The sequence below is a fragment of the Mirounga leonina genome, unplaced genomic scaffold (genome assembly GCF_011800145.1).
Source record: "Mirounga leonina isolate KUSES-001 unplaced genomic scaffold, KU_Mleo_1.0 Mir_82, whole genome shotgun sequence".
Taxonomy (NCBI): domain Eukaryota; kingdom Metazoa; phylum Chordata; class Mammalia; order Carnivora; family Phocidae; genus Mirounga; species Mirounga leonina.
The window spans coordinates 39,358,666-39,379,843 of NW_023270825.1; the positions used below are offsets into that span (position 1 = coordinate 39,358,666).

The 21,178-nt window shown below is 36.3% G+C and overlaps 2 protein-coding genes across 4 annotated transcripts in view; one reads left to right on the plus strand and one right to left on the minus strand.

The window, feature by feature from the left end:
- Positions 1 to 21,178, plus strand: part of RTN1 (reticulon 1) — a 381,779-nt gene that overhangs the window by 118,502 nt on the left and 242,099 nt on the right. The window lies entirely within an intron of this gene.
- LRRC9 (leucine rich repeat containing 9) overlaps positions 1 to 21,178 on the minus strand; it is a 113,845-nt gene that overhangs the window by 87,951 nt on the left and 4,716 nt on the right. Inside the window, exons 2-8 of the mRNA XM_034993208.1 lie at positions 17,421 to 17,501; positions 16,714 to 16,932; positions 15,080 to 15,220; positions 14,256 to 14,319; positions 13,876 to 13,946; positions 8,125 to 8,307; positions 1,936 to 2,091 (exon numbers count right to left, since the gene is read on the minus strand). Coding sequence (XP_034849099.1) covers positions 1,936 to 2,091; positions 8,125 to 8,307; positions 13,876 to 13,946; positions 14,256 to 14,319; positions 15,080 to 15,220; positions 16,714 to 16,932; positions 17,421 to 17,468 — 882 coding nt within the window. The 5' untranslated portion in view covers positions 17,469 to 17,501. The remainder of the gene's footprint in view (positions 1 to 1,935; positions 2,092 to 8,124; positions 8,308 to 13,875; positions 13,947 to 14,255; positions 14,320 to 15,079; positions 15,221 to 16,713; positions 16,933 to 17,420; positions 17,502 to 21,178) is intronic.

The following is a 21,178-nucleotide window of genomic DNA, read 5'->3' on the forward strand; positions in this document are numbered from 1 at the left end:
CCCTCTATAATGGCTATATCCAGCTGTTAAAAAACAATTAAGGACATTTATAAAAATGTCTACTAGTTTATCTAGAGGTATTATTTTTCACATTTGCAGGTTTTACTTAATACATTCATTTCCACATAAAAATAGATATAAAATGATTTTCATATACTGGTTCATTTTTTATTCAAAAATAAATTTTGTTAATGTTTTACTTTGAGGATAACTTTCTATTATATTATTAATTAAAACCTGTTTATTTTAGAAAAATATATTATGACATATTATCTATTAATATAATTAATGATAATTAACGTATTTATAAATATTAAATATATTTAAAAGACTTGGGTTTTAATGGTAGTATACTATTCTATCTTAAGAATGAATAATTCTTGGGCGCCTGGGTGGCTCAGTTGGTTAAGCGACTGCCTTCAGCTCAGGTCATGATCCTGGAGTCCCTGGATCGAGTCCCGCATCGGGCTCCCTGCTCAGCAGGGGGTCTGCTTCGTTCTCTGACCCTATCCCCTCTCATGTGTTCTCTCTCTCTCAAATAAATAAATAAAATCTTAAAAAAAAAAAAAAGAATGAATAATTCTTCCTCTCTGGTTAAACATTCAGGTAGGTTTCCAATTTTTTGTTGTTATTAATAGTACAGTGATAAATAGCTTATGTATGTAAATATTTATCCAAATCCTTAGAACAGAGTGCTACATGTAGATTTACTGGGTCCAAGGCTACAAGCATTTTCAGGCTGTGAATATGTACGACCCAAATTACATTCCATCGGTGGTACAGTAGTGTCACACTCCTCTTTACCAGCCTGAGCACTACCATGTGTTATACTTTGACAATTTTATAGGCAAAATGGTTGTTACCTTAATTCACATTTGGAAATTCATAATTAAGTTGAGCTCTTCTTTCAAATGTTTATTAGTCATTCTTTATTTCTTCTTTTGTAAAATAGAAGTTTATGTGCTTTGCTTGGTTTTTCTATTTCAATATTTGATTTTTGTTTTATGTATGACTGTTTATAGTAGGGATATCACATCTGTCCAGGATGTTTGTTGAAGACATTTTTCAGACTGTCATTTATTGTTTACTTTTATTAATGATGCTTTTTAAGTACCAAAGCATTTTACTTTTATTTTTTGCAGTCGAATCTACATTCTGTTCTTTTGTCATTTCTAGTATTTCTTTTATTTGGTAGGCTGAGATCAGGTAAACATATACATCTATATATTCTTCAGTTTTTTCAGGTTTTTAAAATTTTTACATTTAGTTCTTTTTTCCCCACTGGCATTTATTTTTGGTGAAGTGTAAACTAAGAATACAATTCCCCTACTCCCAAATAGTTTATTTTTTTAATACCATTTGTTGAATGATTATATTTTCTTGCCTTTAAAAAAATACAGTAAGTTCTAATATGTTCTATTTTGAGGTTAATAATCCTTAATTTTTCAGAGACTACTTTTGGTAAAGGAAATACAATTTACTCCAAGTAAAAAAAAAACACACATAATATAACTACCGAAGTACAGCTTGATTTAAAGTTCCCACCCTGTCTTAATACCTTAATAGTATTAGTAAAGGGATATTTTAGCACTTTAGGCAAAAAAATGAATTTTGAGCACAGCCTGAAGGGGTCTAAAAAAATGCAGCTGAAATAACTCTAATAGATCTCTATAACTTTTGGATTCATATTGGATTACACAGCTTTTTAAAATGTTTATAAATTAATAAGCCTATACCTTTTTATGGTTGCAGACTTCTAAGCACACAATGAAGCTTAGTCAAGCAAATGGAATCAAAAGTTTGGGGGCAAACTTGGAAGTATTAATAAAAAAAATTTTATATATATACGTATATATATAATTTAAAAGATAATGCTGTCTTTTTGCCAGTTTTCTTAAGATATGGCCACTGAAATTTTATAATATTAAATCTTACATTTTTTTTCACAAAGCTAAATAATTTTATTCGTTCTTCTGGCAACTTCTGTAATTTGCATTTTCGATCATTCAGTTTTTCAAGGTCTTCATTAAGATGCCTCTGAACAGTTTTTATACGCATATTGTAATACATTATTTTTTTCATTGCTGTGGTCTAAAAGTGAGGGAAAAAAACAACAAAAGATTAACTGAAGCAAAAAACATTATAAGTAAATATTAGTGGCATTACGGGAGTGTGATATGTTCTATATAACCAACCCACTGGAAAGTTTTGAATGCTCGATTACTAATAATGATGATAGTTGAAATGATAATGGCTACAGAGTGCTGTATGTAAACTTAATAAGCAAAATATAAAATTCCAAAGATTTTCTTTGTGGATAATATTTTAAGTGTGAGGCATACTCACATTTATTCGAGGATGACAACATTAAGAGCCTCCAGATAGAATTGTTTATAAAATCGTATCATTTAGCTAAAGAGGCAGTACTACTAAGGCAAATATGTAATTATATTATTCCTATTTGATTAATTTAGGGAAAAAATACACTGGAAAGCATTAAAAGCAAATGTAACATTATTCAATTGAGTTTTTAAAAGCATGGCTAAGAAATCATGGATTTGATGGGTTTTTTCCCCCAATTCTCTAAAAGGATGCTCTAAATAAACTTGTTTTAGACTGAGCAAATAAGTAAATTGTCAATCTACCCATCACCTAGTATACCTTAATACCAGTGATCACTCAGTTATTAATAAATACATGATGATAAATAGACTAAGTCTACTATTGAAAAATACACCAGTTATACTAATACTATACTACTACAGCTAATACTCATAAGCAGTATTAGTCAAAAAGAACTAGCTGAGGAAAAAATAAACAAATCAAATGCACTATTAAATGTGACTTATATTTAACTGTTTACTTGAAATAATGAAGGCATTTCTTTTTATTAGGAAACCTGTACCTCAAATAATTTGGAAGGCTTGTACACTGTTCTGGACATGTATTTTCATAGATGCAGGCTCCTGTTATGTGATTTATTTGGTAGAGAGTGGATAATTAAGATCCCAACAGAATTATCTGGCATAAAAGATGGAACAGACACAAATATATGCTAGGATGAACAGGCCAAGAGAATTCCCTTGCCCATGCATATTATGAAGTTCTGAAATTGAAATCACTAAATTCCTCCGCAAAAAATAAGGCATTAATAACACAGAATGGTTCAGGAAAAAAAAAAATGTTTTTTAGAATGATTAAGGTATAAAAAATTCCTGATAAAGAAGAGCTTATTTTGGAAGTGCAATGGAATTAGAAGAAAAAATGAAATGGCAATTCGTGTTTCTTAATTTTTGACTATTTGGAGAAAATGGAAAATCCAACAAAGAATACTTTGAGTCAGTGGCAGCTAAAAAATTCTATTGAATTCTTAAATCTAAAATGAGAGAACATGAGTAGAGATAGGATTGCTAGATAAAATGTAAGTTAAATTTGAACTTCAGGTAAACAGTAAATAATGCTTGAGTATAAGTGGATAAGTATAACTAAATTTAAGAAGTATGATATTAAAACATTATTTGTTGCTTATCTGAAATTCAAATTTAACTTGGAGTCCCTTAGGTGGGGGACAAAAAAATACTGCTTTTCTTTTGTTTTTAAATTTTTTAAAGATTTTATTTATTTAAGAGAGAGAGAGAGCATAAGTGGGGGGGGCAGGGGCAGAGGGAGAGGGAGCAGACTCCCCGCTGAGCAGGGAGCCCAACACGGGGCTCGATCCCAGGACCCTGAGATCGTGACCTGAGCCAAAGGTAGATGGCTGAACTTAACCAACTAAGCCACGCAGGCCCCCTAATTATTTTTGAATAAGTAATATATTCATGTTTCAAACAGCAAAATAATTGAAAAGTATACAATGAAAAGTCTACTTCCCACACCTGTTTCCCATATGCCCCACCTTCCACAGATATCTACTGATTTCAGTTTCTAGTGTATCCCTGCACAGTTTCTTCTACTGTACTTTTATATTTTATTAAGAATATACCTAGGGGCGCCTGAGTGGCTCAGTCGTTGAGCGTCTGCCTTCAGCTCAGGTCATGATCCAGGGTCCTGGGATCGAGCCCCCCATCAGGCTCCCTGCTCCACAGGAGGCCTGCTTCTCCCTCTCCCACTCCCCCTGCTTGTGTTCCCTCTCTCGCTGTGTCTCTCTCTGTCAAATAGATAAATAAAAAATCTTAAAAAAAAAAAATACTCCTTCTTCCTATATAGAATTAATAAACATTTAAAAAAAAAAAAGAATATACCTATATCTGCATTTAGGGACATAAATTATGATATTTTACTGTTCCTGAACTCTTCCTTTTTTTTTTTTTTTAAGATTTTATTTATTTATTTGACAGAGAGAGACTAAGCAAGAGAAGGAACATAAGCAGGGGGAGTGGGAGAGGGAGAAGCAGGCTTCCTACTGAGCAGGGAGCCTGACATGGGGCTCGATCCCAAGACCCTGGGATCATGACCTGAGCCAAAGGCAGACAATTAACGACTGAGCCACCCAGGCGCCCCATTCCTGAACTCTTTCAAAAATCACTTACAGTGTCATAACAATAAATAAGAGTTATCAATCAGGGTTTTTTTATCCTTGTTTGAGAGTATATACTTAGACTTTGGAAAAGTGGGGAAGACTATGTTGTAAATTGTAAATACATGGCAAATCGACTTTATAGGCTTACTATATTCAATTTGCTTTTTTGTGTTTGAACTTTTGAGAATGTCGAACTCATTTTTCATCCAATTCCACTTTGGTAGAATTACTTGCTTATTACAGTAAAAAAATTTTTTTGAAAATAGTCTAACTATAATGTGAAATCCAATTGCATGTTTGTACTAACAAACAAAATTTGTTCCATTTGCTTCTTTGATTACCAAACAAGAATGAAGTCATGTAGTTTCATAGTGATTATTTTTATAGTATTTAACAATTAAAATGGGTTTTATGCTCATTAACTCACTGTGTCCCTACAATAACCCTCAGGACAGGTACTATTTTTATCATCACTATCTTAATAGTTCAGAAAACTGAAGTTTGGGAAGGGAAAGGCCTTGTCTAAGTGACTGGTTGTAATGGATGCAACTGGAGCTTGAATCCAAGTCTTCTGTTTTAAACTCCCATATTCTTCCCTCTTTCCCATGCTGACTCTATGGTGGTCCTCCTGACTTTACTTACCACTTAATAGTTTACACAAATGACTCCAGAGTCATGGGTTAAAATTGGAAGAATCAATAGTACCCTGCTCAAGAGTTTATCACATTGGAGAATTGCCACAACCAGATACAACCTGTCTTCTTAGGAATGGTAATGAAGAAAAAGCATCTTGGAATCCATATGCAATCCTTAAATAAAAATACTTTGAATTTGAAAAATCATCTTGATCTAAATAAAAACTTGAGCTATATATATATATATATATGTATATATATATATATATATATATAATTTTTGCCTTAAAAGGGTGAAGAAAGAGAAGATATAAGGAACTGTGTAACAATTCCTTATTTTATTCTTTTAATGATAGTACTTCTGACATATACAAGACTAAACCAAATGTATGACAACCTTAGCCAGAATGTCAAAAGAACCTGCCTCTCTTACCTCTCTTCTTCCATCTCTTCTGCAGGTTCCTCCTCTCTCCCCAGTCTCTAAGACCCAACTGACACAATTCCCCATTTACACCATTCCCTTGGTGATTTATCTAGTCCCTGGCTCTATGCACCATCTTTCTGCCTTCAACTCTCATATTTGTATCTCCAAGCCAGGCAACTCTCTTAAATAGCAGACTCATACCTAACTACTTATTGAACATATCCTCTCAGATGTTCAAAAGATTGCTCAAAGTTTACATGCCTAAGAGGCACTGGGTGGGTGGCTCAGTCAGTTAAGTGTCGGACTCTTGATTTTGGCTCAGGTCATGATCTCAGGGTTGTAAGATCAAGCCCTGTGTCAGGCTCTGCTCTCAGAGGAGAGCCTGCTTCTCTCCCTCTTCCTCTGCCCCTCCCCCCACTTGCATGCGTGCCTGCTCTCTCTAAAATAAAAAAATCTTCTAAAAATTTTTACATGCCTAAAATTAAACCATGATTTTTCCTTTTAACCCACTCCTTCCATATTCTTCCTCAACTCATTAAGAGCAACTTCTTCCCTCCTTCAGTTGCTGAGGCCAATAACTTGGAATCACTGTTTCTTTCCTCTGCACCTCACATCCAGTCAGTCTACAGCAAATCCAGATGGGTTCCACCTTCTAACTACTACAGAATCTGACTACTTTTTACCACCTCTTCCACTAACACCTTGTATCAAACCATCAACACCTCTCATCCCAGTAACTGGGCTCTAACTGGTTTCTCTGCACTTACCTTTTCCCCTCAAATCCTCTATTCTTAATCCATTAGTGAAAAGGATCCCTTTAAAAAATAAGTCATTTTGTCTTTCCTCTTCGAAATTTTCCAGTGGCCCCACCTCACTCAAAGTAAAAGCCAAAATCTTTATAACATCCTGCAGTCTCATATGCTCTCCCCCCCTCGGCCATTCCTGTTTTCATCTCTTCTCTTCCTCTCACTTACTCAGCTCCACCTACACTAACCTCCTGTTCCTGAAATTTGAGATGCATGCTCCTGCCTCAAGTTCTTTGCATTTGCTGATCCCTGAAAAGCTTGCTCACTTACTTCCTTCAGGTCTCTGCCCAAGTGTTGCCTGAGGAAATCCTCTCCCAACAATTCTATATATAGTACCCAACACTCCTCCCTCTGGCCCTACAAATAATCTTGTTTCCTTCACCCTTGTTTTATTTTTCTCCATAGCATTTATCACTACCTGACATACTAGTTGTTTTCCTACTTAGTTGCTTATTATTTGTCTTCTCCCGTAAGAATGTAAACTCCAAGCAAGCAGGGATTTTGTCTGTTTCAGTCACTGTATCTCTAGGGCCTGAGCTGTGGCTGGAATGTAATAGGTATTAAATATTTGTTGGAGAAGTTAATAAGCCAAGTAATTTCATGAAGCGTGAACCAGCTCACCTTGGAAGAAACTGCCTAATGTAAAATTCTGCAGATAATAATGGACATTTCAAAAAATGTGTTACTGTGAAGTTTTACTGTTATTTTTGACTTCACACTGTTAGAGAAGACATTCTTCCCTGAATCTCCAATGACTTTGATCATCTGCTAATAGACAAGAACTCTAGCCCTTTGCTTGATATTGCAAGACAGTTCACTTTTTAGATTGGGGTGGGAGAGAGGATAATCTCAGTTATGGAAAAGAGAGGAGAGAATGGAACCTGAGAAAAATCCTCAGGCTAGCAAGAGAAGAGGAACAAGACAAATAGATAAAGGCATGCTTTATATTGAGATGATGGATGAGCCACAAAGGATGAGAGGGCTCACGTGGGGGCATCATCATGCTTGGCACACTCTAGATACTCAAAACCTATTTACTACATGGTTAACTGAATGAACGAAAGTGGCGCACTGGAGTGGAAGGAAAGGAAGAAATACAATGTGGAAAGACTATTAATAAATATGGTGAATTCCTATGTACTCCATTCTGAAATTATAGAATTCTTTGATGGTATGTGAAATTAGACCCTTTACTGGGAGGTTCACCATCAATGGCAGCCTAGGAATGGCTCTCTTCAAGATTTGAGAGATCTTCAAGATTTGGGGAGTGTGGGTTGATCCACCTGTACTTCTAGGGAACCCCAAATCATTTTTAATTAGATTAAAATCTACCTAATCCTGGCATACTACCATCAACCATGGATATTTTTTAATTTTGATATATAGTATTCCAAATGAGAGGGTTATTTATTTCATTTCTACGTTAGTTAGGCCTTATTAATTTTTGTATATATTGCACTAGTTCAGTTATTCTTGACACTCATGATAATCTTTCAGATTTTTTAGTTTTGTATAAATTGTGTTTTTCTATTAATTCACCTTCTAGTACTGTCATCAAATTTAATATTCCAGTACTAATGTTATTTATATATGTTTATGTGAAATAGCCAGCTCACTGGGGCAAAAGTAGAGTTGGTGACAAGAACTGACAAGATAATACTACCTACCATATGTGGACACAGCCAGAAAGAAGCATTAATTAAACTTAAGTCACAGATATCTGATTAGGGATGCACTTACATCTGCCAGTTCCTTGATCTGTTTTGCTGACACATCAAACGTGTCAAGTCTTTGAAGGCTAGGCAAGTGATACAATACATGTGTGGAATAATTACACAGCAGACAAACTGGATTGGTCTTATACTGAGGATCATTCAGACACAAATCCTTTAAGTGAGGCAGCCTGGTTAAGTTAGTGAGGTCCTAAAACAACAGCAATAATAATGTTCAATTAATTAATTGCAACTGTCCATTTATAAAGGAGGCATTTGAGCACTTAAGATCACCCATGATTTAATGTAATGCATTTTACCATGTGCTTAAACATGTTAAAGTGATTTAGATGGATAAAATTTTTTTTCTCTAGTGAAAAACATGTCAACTACATGAAGAATAGCTAGCAATAATTAAACAGGAGACTCTTCTGTAACTATATATTTTAACTATAAAACGTCAAAGAATATTTACTAAACCATGCATTCCACCTGGGACGTTGGAGCCAGTCACCTGAGCACATTTATTTATGAAGACAACGCTGCCCCCTCTGCACAGGCCCTTTGCTAACAACTGTCCCCATTGTATCTGTAGGTCTCCTGCTTCCTCTGCCACCATTTCTCACACTTACCACTCTAGGAACACTGCTCACCATTCTCCTCAGCCTCCAGATATGCTTTTCTCATCAAAAGCTAGGGGACCCCTATTCTATATGACATAATCACTGTTGAATTCCTGATTTTTAGGGGTTTTTGTTTCCTTGTTGTTCTTCTGTAAATGCCCTTTCTACCAGTTAATGGCAACTGAAACCTAGCTTTCTCCTGAGGGCCTCATTTTCCTTGCACCCTGTGGTGGTGCGTGGGGGATTAATAATGCACTTCTAGACCAGTGCTTCTCCTGAATATCTTTTATCCTGAGGTTTAAGCCATTGTTTACACCTTCCTTTATTTGGCATCTGGCCTTTGCTTAACTCTTCAGTCTTGTCTCTTTTGTTTCAACCCTAACATTTCTTGTTTTAGCTGTATCAAACAAGTGGAAGTTTCAGAATGTGCTAGACCCTAAATTATCATTATACCTTTACTCATGCTGCTACCTTTGAGTGCACTGAACTTCATCCCAGTTTTACCTCTTAATCTGTCAAGATTCAATCTAGTATCATCTTTTCTGGGAGTTTTGTTTCATCGCCCAAGTGTGGGGCAGATGGTCCTATGAACTCTCTTTAGCCACTGGGTTTACCTTTGTTATAGAATTTATCACAACTCTATTACCAATTGCTTATGCATACACAAGTCTGTAAGTTAAAGGTCTACTTGGCTTTGGCCTTCAGTCTCTAAACTAGGAATAGTGGTTATATTTTTAAAGTGTTGAGAAAACTGAAGAAGAATTCATGACAGAGGCCTGGTGGAGGAGGGTACTGTGGTGGGGTTGGCTCTAAACAGATGTAATGCTAGTTAGTAGAGTCAGAATCAGAGTTAAGGGAAATCCAAAGCAAAAACCAGAAGGCATTAGTTCTGAAGATAAAGTACAAATGGAATGGGGAAGTAAGTCGTGAAGTCAGGCTCCCAGAGTCAAAAGTAAGACAGGCTCTGGGGCGCCTGGGTGGCTCAATCATTAAGTGTCTGCCTTCACTCAGGTCATGATCCCAGGGTTCTGGGATCAAGCCCTGCATCGGGCTCCCTGCTCCGCGGGAAGCCTGCTTCTCCCTCTCCCACTCCCCCTGCTTGTGTTCCCTCTCTCGCTGTATCTCTGTCAAATAAGTAAATTAAAAAAAAAAGACAAGGTCAGGTGGCCAATGTGTGTCCAAACTCTTGCTAGCTGGCCCCAAGGCTAGTACTGGGCTCATGGCAGAAGTGGGACTAAGCAGAGTTGCTCTGAAATGGAGATTTCTGGACAGAGTTGTGCAGAGAATTATTTGGTCAAATTCTGCAGGGGCAAGGAAGGTAAATCATCAGACTGTTCTGAGGAGTAAACACTCTTTTTGATTTTGGGTAGCTGTGTTTCCTTTGACCATCAGTCTGGGCTATGGTAGGTATGAACTTTGAAGTCTTACTCAGGAACCCCCTCCAACCCCCACCTATAGTCTAAAGTCAGATGACATTGGAGTCTATGAAAGCACAAAATCTCACTGAAAATTGGTGGTGTGGTATCTGTTATGGATGGAAAGTGGCACAGAAGCATTCCATCACCACTAGTATAGTATCTTTTTAGGGTGGATGGAAAGGTTAGAGATAAAAATTCAAGATAATAGTGTTTCAGGAACATTCTTAATGTGAGAATAGTAAAAGTTGCTGTGAATCATGTTTCAATGCTTTTCTGAAAAACGGCCATCATTATTATATAGAGAACCTTTTTCATTTTATGCCATATAATACATTTTCACAATCTAATTTTTATCCCTACTTTTTTGATGAGGAGATTGAAACAGAATAGGTTAATGTAATTAAAGTGATAGTAATCATAAAATGGTGTATCTACTGAGTGCTTACTGTGTGCTAGTCATTATTCTGAGAGCTTTACATTATTATTTTGCTTAAGCTTCATGTTATCACAGTACAAAGCTGCCTCTGGCTTGTGGCAGTGCTGGAAGTGACAGATCTTTCTATGCAGCTATGCTCTCCTGCACCAGAAGGCTGAAGCACCACATGCCAGCCAGGGTAAGATAAATTTCTATGTGGCTTCTTTTTTTCTTTTTTTAAAGATTTTATTTATTTATTTGAGAGAGAGAATGAGATAGAGCATGAGAGGGGGGAGGGTCAGAAGGAGAAGCAGACTCCCTGCTGAGCAAGGAGCCCGATGCGGGACTCGATCCTGGGACTCCAGGATCATGACCTGAGCTGAAGGCAGTCGCTTAACCAACTGAGCCACCCAGGCGCCCCTCTATGTGGCTTCTTGGTAGGACCTTATCCTCACAGCATTGTGGACTTAATCTTCTTCAGCTTCGATTTATGATTCTCTCCCTCACTCTGTTCCAGCCACAGATTTCTAGTTTCTTGAATTTGCCATGCTCTTTCCCCCCACTTAGGTCCTTCACACTTTGCCTGGAATGCTCTTTCCCTAGGCACCTCCTACTCATGTCTCATAAGTTAGCTTAAAAATTACCTCCCACAGCATTCCAAATTTATCTTTCATAGTTCCCTCTGCTGTCTTCCGCTGATGTTCTCAAATATACCCCTTGATTTCTTACCACCATGTCTTCATGCATATTGTTCTCCCCATCTTAGAATGCCTACTTCCCACAGCATGTATTTATATATACACATGTATATATATATTTTTCAGTAATCTCTATGCCAGTGTGGGGCTTGAACTCATGACCCCAAGATCAAGAGTTCCTCCCACTGCATTGTAGATCCTCCTCCAATGCCTGTTGAAATTCTGTCAGCCCCTCAGTGTTCACATCGAATATTTCCTCTTGAATTTGACCAATAAAATTTTGTTTAAACTTTTTATATTTTTAAAACTTCTGGTTAAAGTGTTTATGACATTCTGCCTCATTCTATAGCTTTTTGGTGTCTAATATTCTTCTCTGAGTAAGAGGATGTGTATTTTTTTTTTAAGATTTTATTTATTTATTTGACAGAGAGAGACACAGCAAGAGAGGGAACACAAGTAGAGGGAGTGGGAGAGGGAGAAGCAGGCTCCCCACTGAGCAGGGAGCCCGATGCGGGGCTCGATCCCAGGACCTTGGGATCGTGACCTGAGCTGAAGGCAGACGCTTAACGACTGAGCCACACAGGCGCCCCTTGAGGATGTGTATTTTAATAATGATCAATTCAAAATATTTTTATAGTGTATTTATTCATCTTTCTTCATTACTGTCTAAAGGAAGTGTTTGAGTATGCACTTTCAATTTGACACTGTCAAAATTATAAATGCCATATGTTTTCACCTACATTATATGCCATCAACATTAAGTCTTTTTGTTTTCCTCTCTTTCATTCAAATGTTTATTGAGACTTTACATGTCAAGTACTGTTTTAAGCATTATGGATACAGCAGTGAATAAAACAGGCAAGGTTCCTGCATTCGTGGAGCTAGTAGGAAAGGATGTGGATAAGTGCCAGGGGATGTGGCATAAGTGCCAAGAAGAAAAAACAAGGAAAGAGTGATGGGAATGCTTCAGGTTAGGGAGGGTAGTAGAGTTATTGCTATTTTACCTAAATTGGCCAGGAAAGGTGTCACTAAGAACATAACATATGGGGCGCCTGGGTGGCTCAGTTGGTTAAGCGACTGCCTTCGGCTCAGGTCATGATCCTGGAGTCCCGGGATCGAGTCCCGCATCGGGCTCCCTGCTCGGCAGGGAGTCTGCTTCTCCCTCTGACCCTCCCCTCTCTCATGTGCTCTCTCTCATTCTCTCTCTCAAATAAATAAATAAATCTTTAAAAAAAAAAAAAAGAACATAACATCTGAACAAAATCCTCAAAGAATGAGGAGAATGAGCCATGAAGATATTTGGGGGAAGAATATCCCAGCAAGTGCAAAGGCCCTAAGGTGAGAGCACTAGCTATATTCAAGGACCAGTGAGGAGACCAGAGTGGCTGGAATGGAGTAAACAAAGGGGAAAGTGGTAGAAGCTGTGGTCAGAGACACAGTGCGGGGAAGACTAGATTATAGAGAGTCTTGTGGGCCATTGTAGGAATCGGCTTTTTCTCTGAAAGAGATGAGAAGCCAAGGGAGAGTTTTGAGCAGAAGAGTGATTTGATCTGACATAGTTTTTGAATGAGCAGATTGCTGTGTAGAAAACAGACTGATAGTAGTGAAAGGGTAAACACAGGGAGACCTGTTTGGAGGCTTTTTTTTTTTTTTTCTTCCAAAATGCAGGTTAGAGATGATCGTGTCTTGAATCAGGTTAGTAGAGATCTAGGTGGTAAAAAATGGTCAGACTGGACATATCTGAAGGTAGAGCCAACAGAACTTGCTGATAGATTGGATATGGGTTATGAAGGAATAAGAGGAGTAAAAAAATGACTCTAAGGATTTTGGCTTAAGCTATTAGAAAAATGGAGATGCCGGGGCGCCTGGGTGGCTCAGTCAGTTAAGCGGCTGCCTTCAGCTCAGGTCATGATCCAGTGTCCTGGGATCAAGCCCCGCATCGGGCTCCTTGCTCAGCGGGGAGCCTGCTTCTCCCTCTCCCTCTGCCTCCCTGCCAGTCCCCCTGCTTGTGCTCTCTCTCTTGCTATCTCTCTCTGTGTGTCAAATAAATAAATAAATAATCTTCAAAAAAAAAAGAAAAATGGAGATGCCATTTAGAGAGGTAGAGAAGGATGCAGGAGAAGAAGTGAACATTCAGTGTGGAGGAAATCAGTTTGAGTTAGGATAGGAGATATCTAAAGTTCTGGGGAGTTATGAGGGAAAGTAGAAATAGAAATAGTTGTTAGGGAAAGTAGAAAGTGAGGAATAATAAATGTATAAAAGGTATTTAAAGTCATAAGACAATGCGATTATTTAGAGAATAAATGCAGATAGTAATGAGAAAAGATCCTGAGACTAACCTGGAGCAGCCCGTTTTTTAGATGTTAGGAGAAGATGAAAAACCAGAGGTGTAGCCAGAAAGATCAGAGGAAAACTAAGCCAAGTAAATAGTTTCTTGTTTGGTTTTAATAGTGTCAGATCATTAGGGCCAGCTTAATCAGCTGCCTCTAAAATTTCTTAGAGTAATGGATAGTCCAAAATAATTAAATTGTTCTTTAAAAGGGAACTATTTAGTACATTTTCTGCAATAAGATGGTTCATGATCCAGGTTGGTAAATAAAAATAGACTGTTCCACTTAAACATACCTTGAAAGAACATATTTGGTTACCAGAAAGGTTTAATCTTTCCAGTTGTTCATTGGGATCAAGACATCGACCTTTAATTTAAAAAACAAGATGAAAGAAAAATTAAATTTCTTGTTTTCCCTCCTGTTCATATCCTGTCATATTTCTTAGTTGTATATGATCATCATTTCTTGCATATAAGTAAGGCTAATAGTAACACTGTATAGTTAGTAACAACTGATTAATGGTTAGTATTTTCACATCCTATAATCATAGATTTAGAAATGCTTTGCAAAATATCATACAAAAGAGTCTAAAAAAAGAAATCTAAGAATGTACTTTTCATACTGATAAAAAATTATTGTAGCATTATCTCATATTCCAAATGAAATAATACATACCAATGCTGCTTATTAGATTTCCAGCAAGGTTAAGGTCATTTAAATTCTTCAAAGTTTGCAAGCCCTGAAAATTTAGACAATATATCATTTAGAGGAAGTCAGTAATATATATATTTATAAATGATCTGATCAATCTGGTTAGTTCTCCAAGTGCTTTGAGCACTGGGTACTGTGTACTTCACAAGCACAGAAGTAAGTAGGTGCCTTCAAGCAGTCATCTTTGTTTCTCTGGAACGTGGAGAGAATTATTGGAAGAAGAGGGAACAGGGAGGGGAGGGGAGAGGAAAGGAGGAAGATGAGTAGGAAGAAAAACACATCACACAGAATGTGTTTATAATCTTTGGCAATATATATATATATAACTTCTCTAAATCTCTATTTTTTTAACTTTCAAGGAAGAAATAACCTACCGCCCAAGCTTGGTGGGAGGAGTAAAGAAAACATCGTATATGAAGTTTTCTTTCTTCTTTTTTTTTTTTTTTAAGATTTTATTTATTTATTTGACAGCAAGAGAGGGAACATAAGCAGGGGGAGTGGGAGAGGGAGAAGCAGGCTTCCCGCTGAGCAGGGAGCCCGATGCGGGGCTCGATCCCAGGACCCTGGGATCATGACCTGAGCCCAAGGCAGACGCTTAACAACTGAGCCACCTAGGCACCCCCCCGTATATGAAGTTTTCTACACATTATAAATGCGGTATACATGTTAGTTTTTCTTAACAATAATTAAGCTGGTCATAAATATGCCCATAATATGATCTTGGACATTGTGATTAAAACTCCACAGGGGTAACTGACTTTACATATGAATTACTGAAATTATCTTACCTCAATATTTCTAATTGTATTGTGATTCAGCCAGAGAACCTCCAATTTGAATAATTTCTCTAAATTTTCTATTTTGGAAATTTTATTATAATATAAATACAGTTTTTCTAAATTTCTACATTCTTGAAGACCTCCAATTTTCTGTAAAAAAAAAAAAAAAGACTGAATAGTGTTAACTTACGTTTTGGCATTATCCTTTTAATAAAGTAGATTATAAGTACATTTTCTTTTTAAAATCACATTTATTGCAAAATCTGTATCCAACAAAATGAACTGAACATTTTAAAGATTTTTAAAATTTATTTATTTGAGAGAGAGACAGAGAGCATATGCATGTGAGTGGGGGAGGGGCAGAGGGAGAGGAAGAGAATCTCAAGCAGACTCCACTCTGAGCTAAGAGCCCGATGCAGGGCTCCATCTCACAACCCTGAGATCATGACTTGAGCCAAAATCAAGAGTTGGAAGCTTAACCAGCCGAGCCACCCAAGACCCTCAAATGAATGAAACATTTGAAAAGAAAAAACATGTAATCCCTCCACCTAAAGACAACTATTTTCAATGTTCATATTCTTTTAAAATTTTAATCAATTCTATATCTATTTTTATATTATAATCATGAGACCTATATAATTTTGTGGATTTTTTAAACTTAAGACCATCTAAAATGTTTTTGTAATCATTCAAATAATAATTTTAATTACAAAATATATTAGCTATAATAACATTCTTTTTTTTTTTTTTTAAAGATTTTATTTATTTATTTGAGACAGAGAGAATGAGAGAGAGCAAGTACATGAGAGGGGGGAGGGTCAGAGAGAGAAGCAGACTCCCTGCTGAGCAGGGAGCCCGATGCGGGACTCGATCCAGGGACTCCAGGATCATGACCTGAGCCGAAGGCAGTCGCTTAACCAACTGAGCCACCCAGGTGCCCTAGCTATAATAACATTCTTAAAAATACCTGTATATGTGAAATATTTGTTTCAAATTTTTAGCTCTTATAAATAGTACTGCAACAAATAACTTTATGTTGTTTTCTGCTGTTGAATTACTCCTCTAGGATTAAATTTTAGGATTAGGGATTTCTGAGTCAAAAGGTATGCACATTTCTTTGACTCATGATACATTTTGGAATCCTGCTTTTCACTACAGATGTTACAATTTTCTTTTTTTTTTTCTTCAGATTTTATTTTTAAGTAATCTCTGCACCCAAGGTGGGCTTGAATTCACTACCTTGAGATCAGGAGTTGCATGCTCCCCTGAGCCAGCCAGGCGCCCCTAGATGTTACAATTTTTACACAACCAATAGTGACTAAGGAAACCAATTTAAACCAATTTACTACTAAGCGATACTGGGTATTATTTGATCTGATCTGATTACTAAAATGTAGAGTATGTCTACATTTTGATTCTTTATTTCTATTTTCTCCTTTGTAGAAATCTATGTCTATATTTTACCCATTTGTTTTGTTTGTTTTGTTTTACTGGGTAAAGGGTTTTATTTTACTTCATCATGTATGCCCCTCCCCATTCATCTGTTTTGATCCATGACTCATGCATATCTTTCATGGAACTATTTTTCCAAAGCCAAAGAATTAAGCATAAAATACTTCATATACGGTTATGTTTAGACTTACCTCTATGCAGCATTCAGCAATCCAGAGTTCTTTAAGCCGTAAACAAGTTTCTAGCCCTGAAATTTCTTTTATATCTTGAGCAACAATTGTGAGACTTGTTAAATTAGGAAATAATGATAATCCAACTATACAGGGATAACCTGAGAAAAACATCTCCAGTTTTGAAGTATCTGATCCTTCTTGTCCAACCATCTCATAAGACAAACCATTGCATAAACACTGTTTCAAAAAAAGAAATTGGGTTATTACCTATTCAAAATAATTTAAAAATTATTTTGCTATTAGAAATTATAAACTATCAGTTGCACTGATGCCATGTTTAACTCACAAGAAGGAAAGTTATACCATATATATGATTTTTCTCTACTTCCAAAGGTCATGGGGTAGAAGAAATCTAGGTGAGCTCCAGAAGGGAGTGTAAAAATGTTCCATTTACTATTCTTGCAAATGTAATTGAAAAGAAACTTGGCTTTGGGCGCCTGGGTGGCTCAGTTGGTTAAGCGACTGCCTTCGGCTCAGGTCATGATCCTGGAGTCCCGGGATCGAGTCCTGCATCGGGCTCCCTGCTCGGCAGGGAGTCTGCTTCTCCCTCTGACCCTCCCCCCTCTCATGTACTCGCTCTCTCTCATTCTCTCTCTCTCTCAAATAAATAAATAAAATCTTTAAAAAAAAAAAAAGAAAAGAAAAGAAACTTGGCTTTGACTCACCAGTTCCTTAATTATTTCTTCTTGGTTTAGGTTTTCACATTCAGTCATCTTCCATTAAAAATAAAGCTCATAATAATATATCTGTTAAGGAAAATGAAAAGTTGAAATAAAATAAATTCTAGAGCCATGTTATTACAGGTTGAAGGGGCCTTAAAGATACTTAGGTAGAATTACCCATATGTGGCCTGAAATTTTCACACAGTATAATACCAACTATCTGTCTAGGCCCCAAGACAGTCCATTAAAGTTTTCTGTTAGAAAATCGGGTTTTTATTTTGAATTTAATTCTGTGTCTCCATAACTCCACTCCATTGTTACTCTACCTCCTGGGTTCAAATAAAACGAGTGTTTTTCTTCCACACTATAAGCCTTTCATACTTGAAGAACATGGTCATCTCTCATCTACAACTTTATCTCACTCCCCAGTTCATCTTTTTTAGTTCTCTCACTAGAGATAACTCTGTTGCTCTCCTTTGAACAGGCTCCAGTTTATCCTTCCTATTATACTGTTGTGTCCAAAACTGAACATAGCTCTAGCAAAGAAGTGTACTAGCAAAGAAAAGAAACCTCAGGGTTTTGTGACATAGCTGTCATGGGAATAAATATTTAATAAAATGAATTAACCAACATTTTCATTTTAGATGATATGAACTGCTTAATACCTAAGTAGCTATAATAAAAACCCAATTTTTTGGTATTTTTTAATATTCATTATAGTATTCCAGACATATACATAGGAATCTAGGTTTTAATATGATGACATGACAAAGCAAAATGTAGGTATGATGTATATTGTGATCCCACTTTTTACAACAATTCCTCTGTAGTTATGTATGGGTGTACATCTATGTGTATACGTATATATATGCATACACGTGTATATGATTACATAAGGAGAAAATATGTAAAGATACATACTGAATTGTTAACATGAGTTACCTTGGATGCAGGTGAAAGCTAGTGTGGTTATGATAGGCATGAGAGGTTGGATAGGGATAGATCTAGGTAAAAATGGCAAAGAAAAAAAACTTTTTAAGAGCATGTTTAGTATTCTATAGTATGAATATATAAACCATTTATTCATTCTACTGTTAGTAGACATTTGGAATGTCTCCAGTTTGGAGCTAAATAGTGCTTCTCTGAACAGTTTTATCATGCAAGACATTAGGTACACATTTAGTCTGAGTTTATACCTAGAAGTGGAATGAGAAAGAAACTATTGTTGTATACAACATGGATGATTCCCACAAACACAAGTTTAGCAAAGGAAGATACACACACAGTGAGGTTTATACTATGTGGCTCTGTTCACATAAAATTTGAAAACAAGCCAATCTATGGTATTAGAAGAAGTCAAGATAGTGGTTACCTCTCAGGGTTGAGTGACCAGGAAGAGGTAAAGAGGGGCTCTAGAGTGCTGATGAAGGTGTATTTTGTGATCTGTGTGCTGGTTAAAGGAATGCATTCACTTTGAGAAAATAAAATTAGATATCTAAGATTTGTGTGGTTTCTATATATATATATGTTATCCTTAAAATGAAATTTTACTTAAATATTTATTTTAAAAGTATATGCTCACTTTCATTCATTTATGCAAAATTATATATATGTACAGGTGTACACATAAATTAAAATTTTAAGAAAAAAAAGAAGATTACTTGTGTCCTTGTATCTACCTACCTTCTCCCCCAAATCCCACTAGAACGAGTAGGGAAATGTGAAAATAAGAAAGGAATGCGTAGCAGTGCTAGGAAAAGAGCATTGAGTACCAGAGATGTTGAGAAAGGTATTTTGTTGTTTTATTTAAATTCCAGTATAGTTAACATACAGTGAAAAATTAGTTTCAAGTATACAATACAGTGATTCAACAATTCTATATATTATGCAGTGTTCATATTGATTAAGTGTACTCTTAATCCCCTTCACCTATTTCACCCATCCCCCCACCTCCCCTCTGGTAGCCATCTATTTGTTCTCTCTAGTTAAAAGTGGTTTTTTTGGTTTGTCTCTCTTTATTTTTCCTTTGTTCATTTGTTTCTTAAATTCCACATATGAGTGAAATCATATGGTATTTGTCTTTCTCTGACTGGCTTATTTAACTTAGCATTATACTCTCTAGATCCATCCATGTTGTTGCAAATGGCAAGATTTGGGTTTGTTTTTTCTTTTGGCTGAATAATATTCCATTGTATATATATATATATACATACCACCTCTTCTTTATCCATGCATCTATCGATGGATACTTGGGATGCTTCCACAGTTTGGCTATTATAAATAATGCTGCAGTAAACATAGGGGTACATATATCCCTTCGAATTAGTGTTTTTGTATTCTTTGGGTAAATATCCAGTAGTGCATCTACTGTATCATAGGGTAGTTGCTAAAAATATCATAGCTATTTTTAACTTTTTGAGGAACCTCTATACTGTTTTCCACAGTGGCTGCACCAGTTTGCATTCCCACCAGCACTGCATGAGGGTTCCTTTTCTCCATATCCTTGCCAACATCTGTTGTTAATTTTAGTCATTCTGACAGGTGTGAGGTGATATGTCATTGTAGTTTTGATTTGCATTTCCCTGATGATGAGTGATGTTGAGCATCTTTTCATATGTCTTTTGGCCATCTGTATGTCTTCTTTAGAGAAATGTCTGTTCAAGTCTTCTACACATTTTTAAATTGGATTATTATTTTTTTTTTTTTGGTGTGTTAATATTTTGGATACTAACCCTTTATCAGAAATGTTGTTAGCAAATATCTTCTCCCATTCAGTAAGTTCTCTTTTAGCTTTGCTGATTGTTTCCTTTGCTGTGCAGAAGCCTTTTATTTTGATGTAGTCCCAATAGTTTATTTTTGCTTTTGTTTCTCTTGCCTCAGGAGACATATCTAGAAAGATGCTACCACAACCAATGTCAGAGAAATTACTGCCTGTGCTCTCTTCTAGGATTTTTATGGTTTCAGGTCTCACATTTAGGTCTTCAATTCATTTTGAATTTATTTTTGTGTATGGTTTAAGAAAGTGGTCCAGTTTCACTCTTTTGCATGTAGCTGTCCAGTATTCCCAACACCATTTGTTGAAGAGACTTTTTCCCATTGCATATTCTTGCCTCCTTTGTCAAAGCTTAATTATCCATATAATTGTGGGGATATTCCTGGGTTTTTTATTCTGTTCCATTGATTTATGTGTCTATTTTTGTGCCCATACCATACTGTTTTGATTACTACAGCTTTGTAACATAACTTCTTCAAGTCTGAGTTGTGATACCTCCAGTTTTGTTTTTCTTTTTCAAGACTGCTTTGGCTATTTGGGGTCTTTTGTGGTTCCATACAAATTTTAGGATTATTTGTTCTAGTTCTGTGAAAATTGCTCTTGGTATGTTGACAGGGATTGCATTAAACTTAGTGTAGATTGCTTTGGGTAGTATAGACATTTGAACAACATTTGTTCTTCTAATCCATAAGCATGGAATATTTTTCCATTTCTTTGTGTTGTCTTTAATTTCTTTCATCAATGTTTCATAGTTTTCAGAGTACAGGTCTTTCACCTCTTTTGTTAAGTTTATTCCTAGGTATTTTATTAGAGAAAGGTCTTTTGAATGGAAATGAAGTAGACAGCATGAGACTGAGAGAAAAGCCCATCAGTACAAACCAGCCACAATTCAAGGTACCAGGGAAAGAAGTTTTACAAAACCATCCTAAAAATTCCCCAAACTCAGAGCCGCAGTGATTGGGAAGAAGGTGGCTGTGAGCCATCCAAG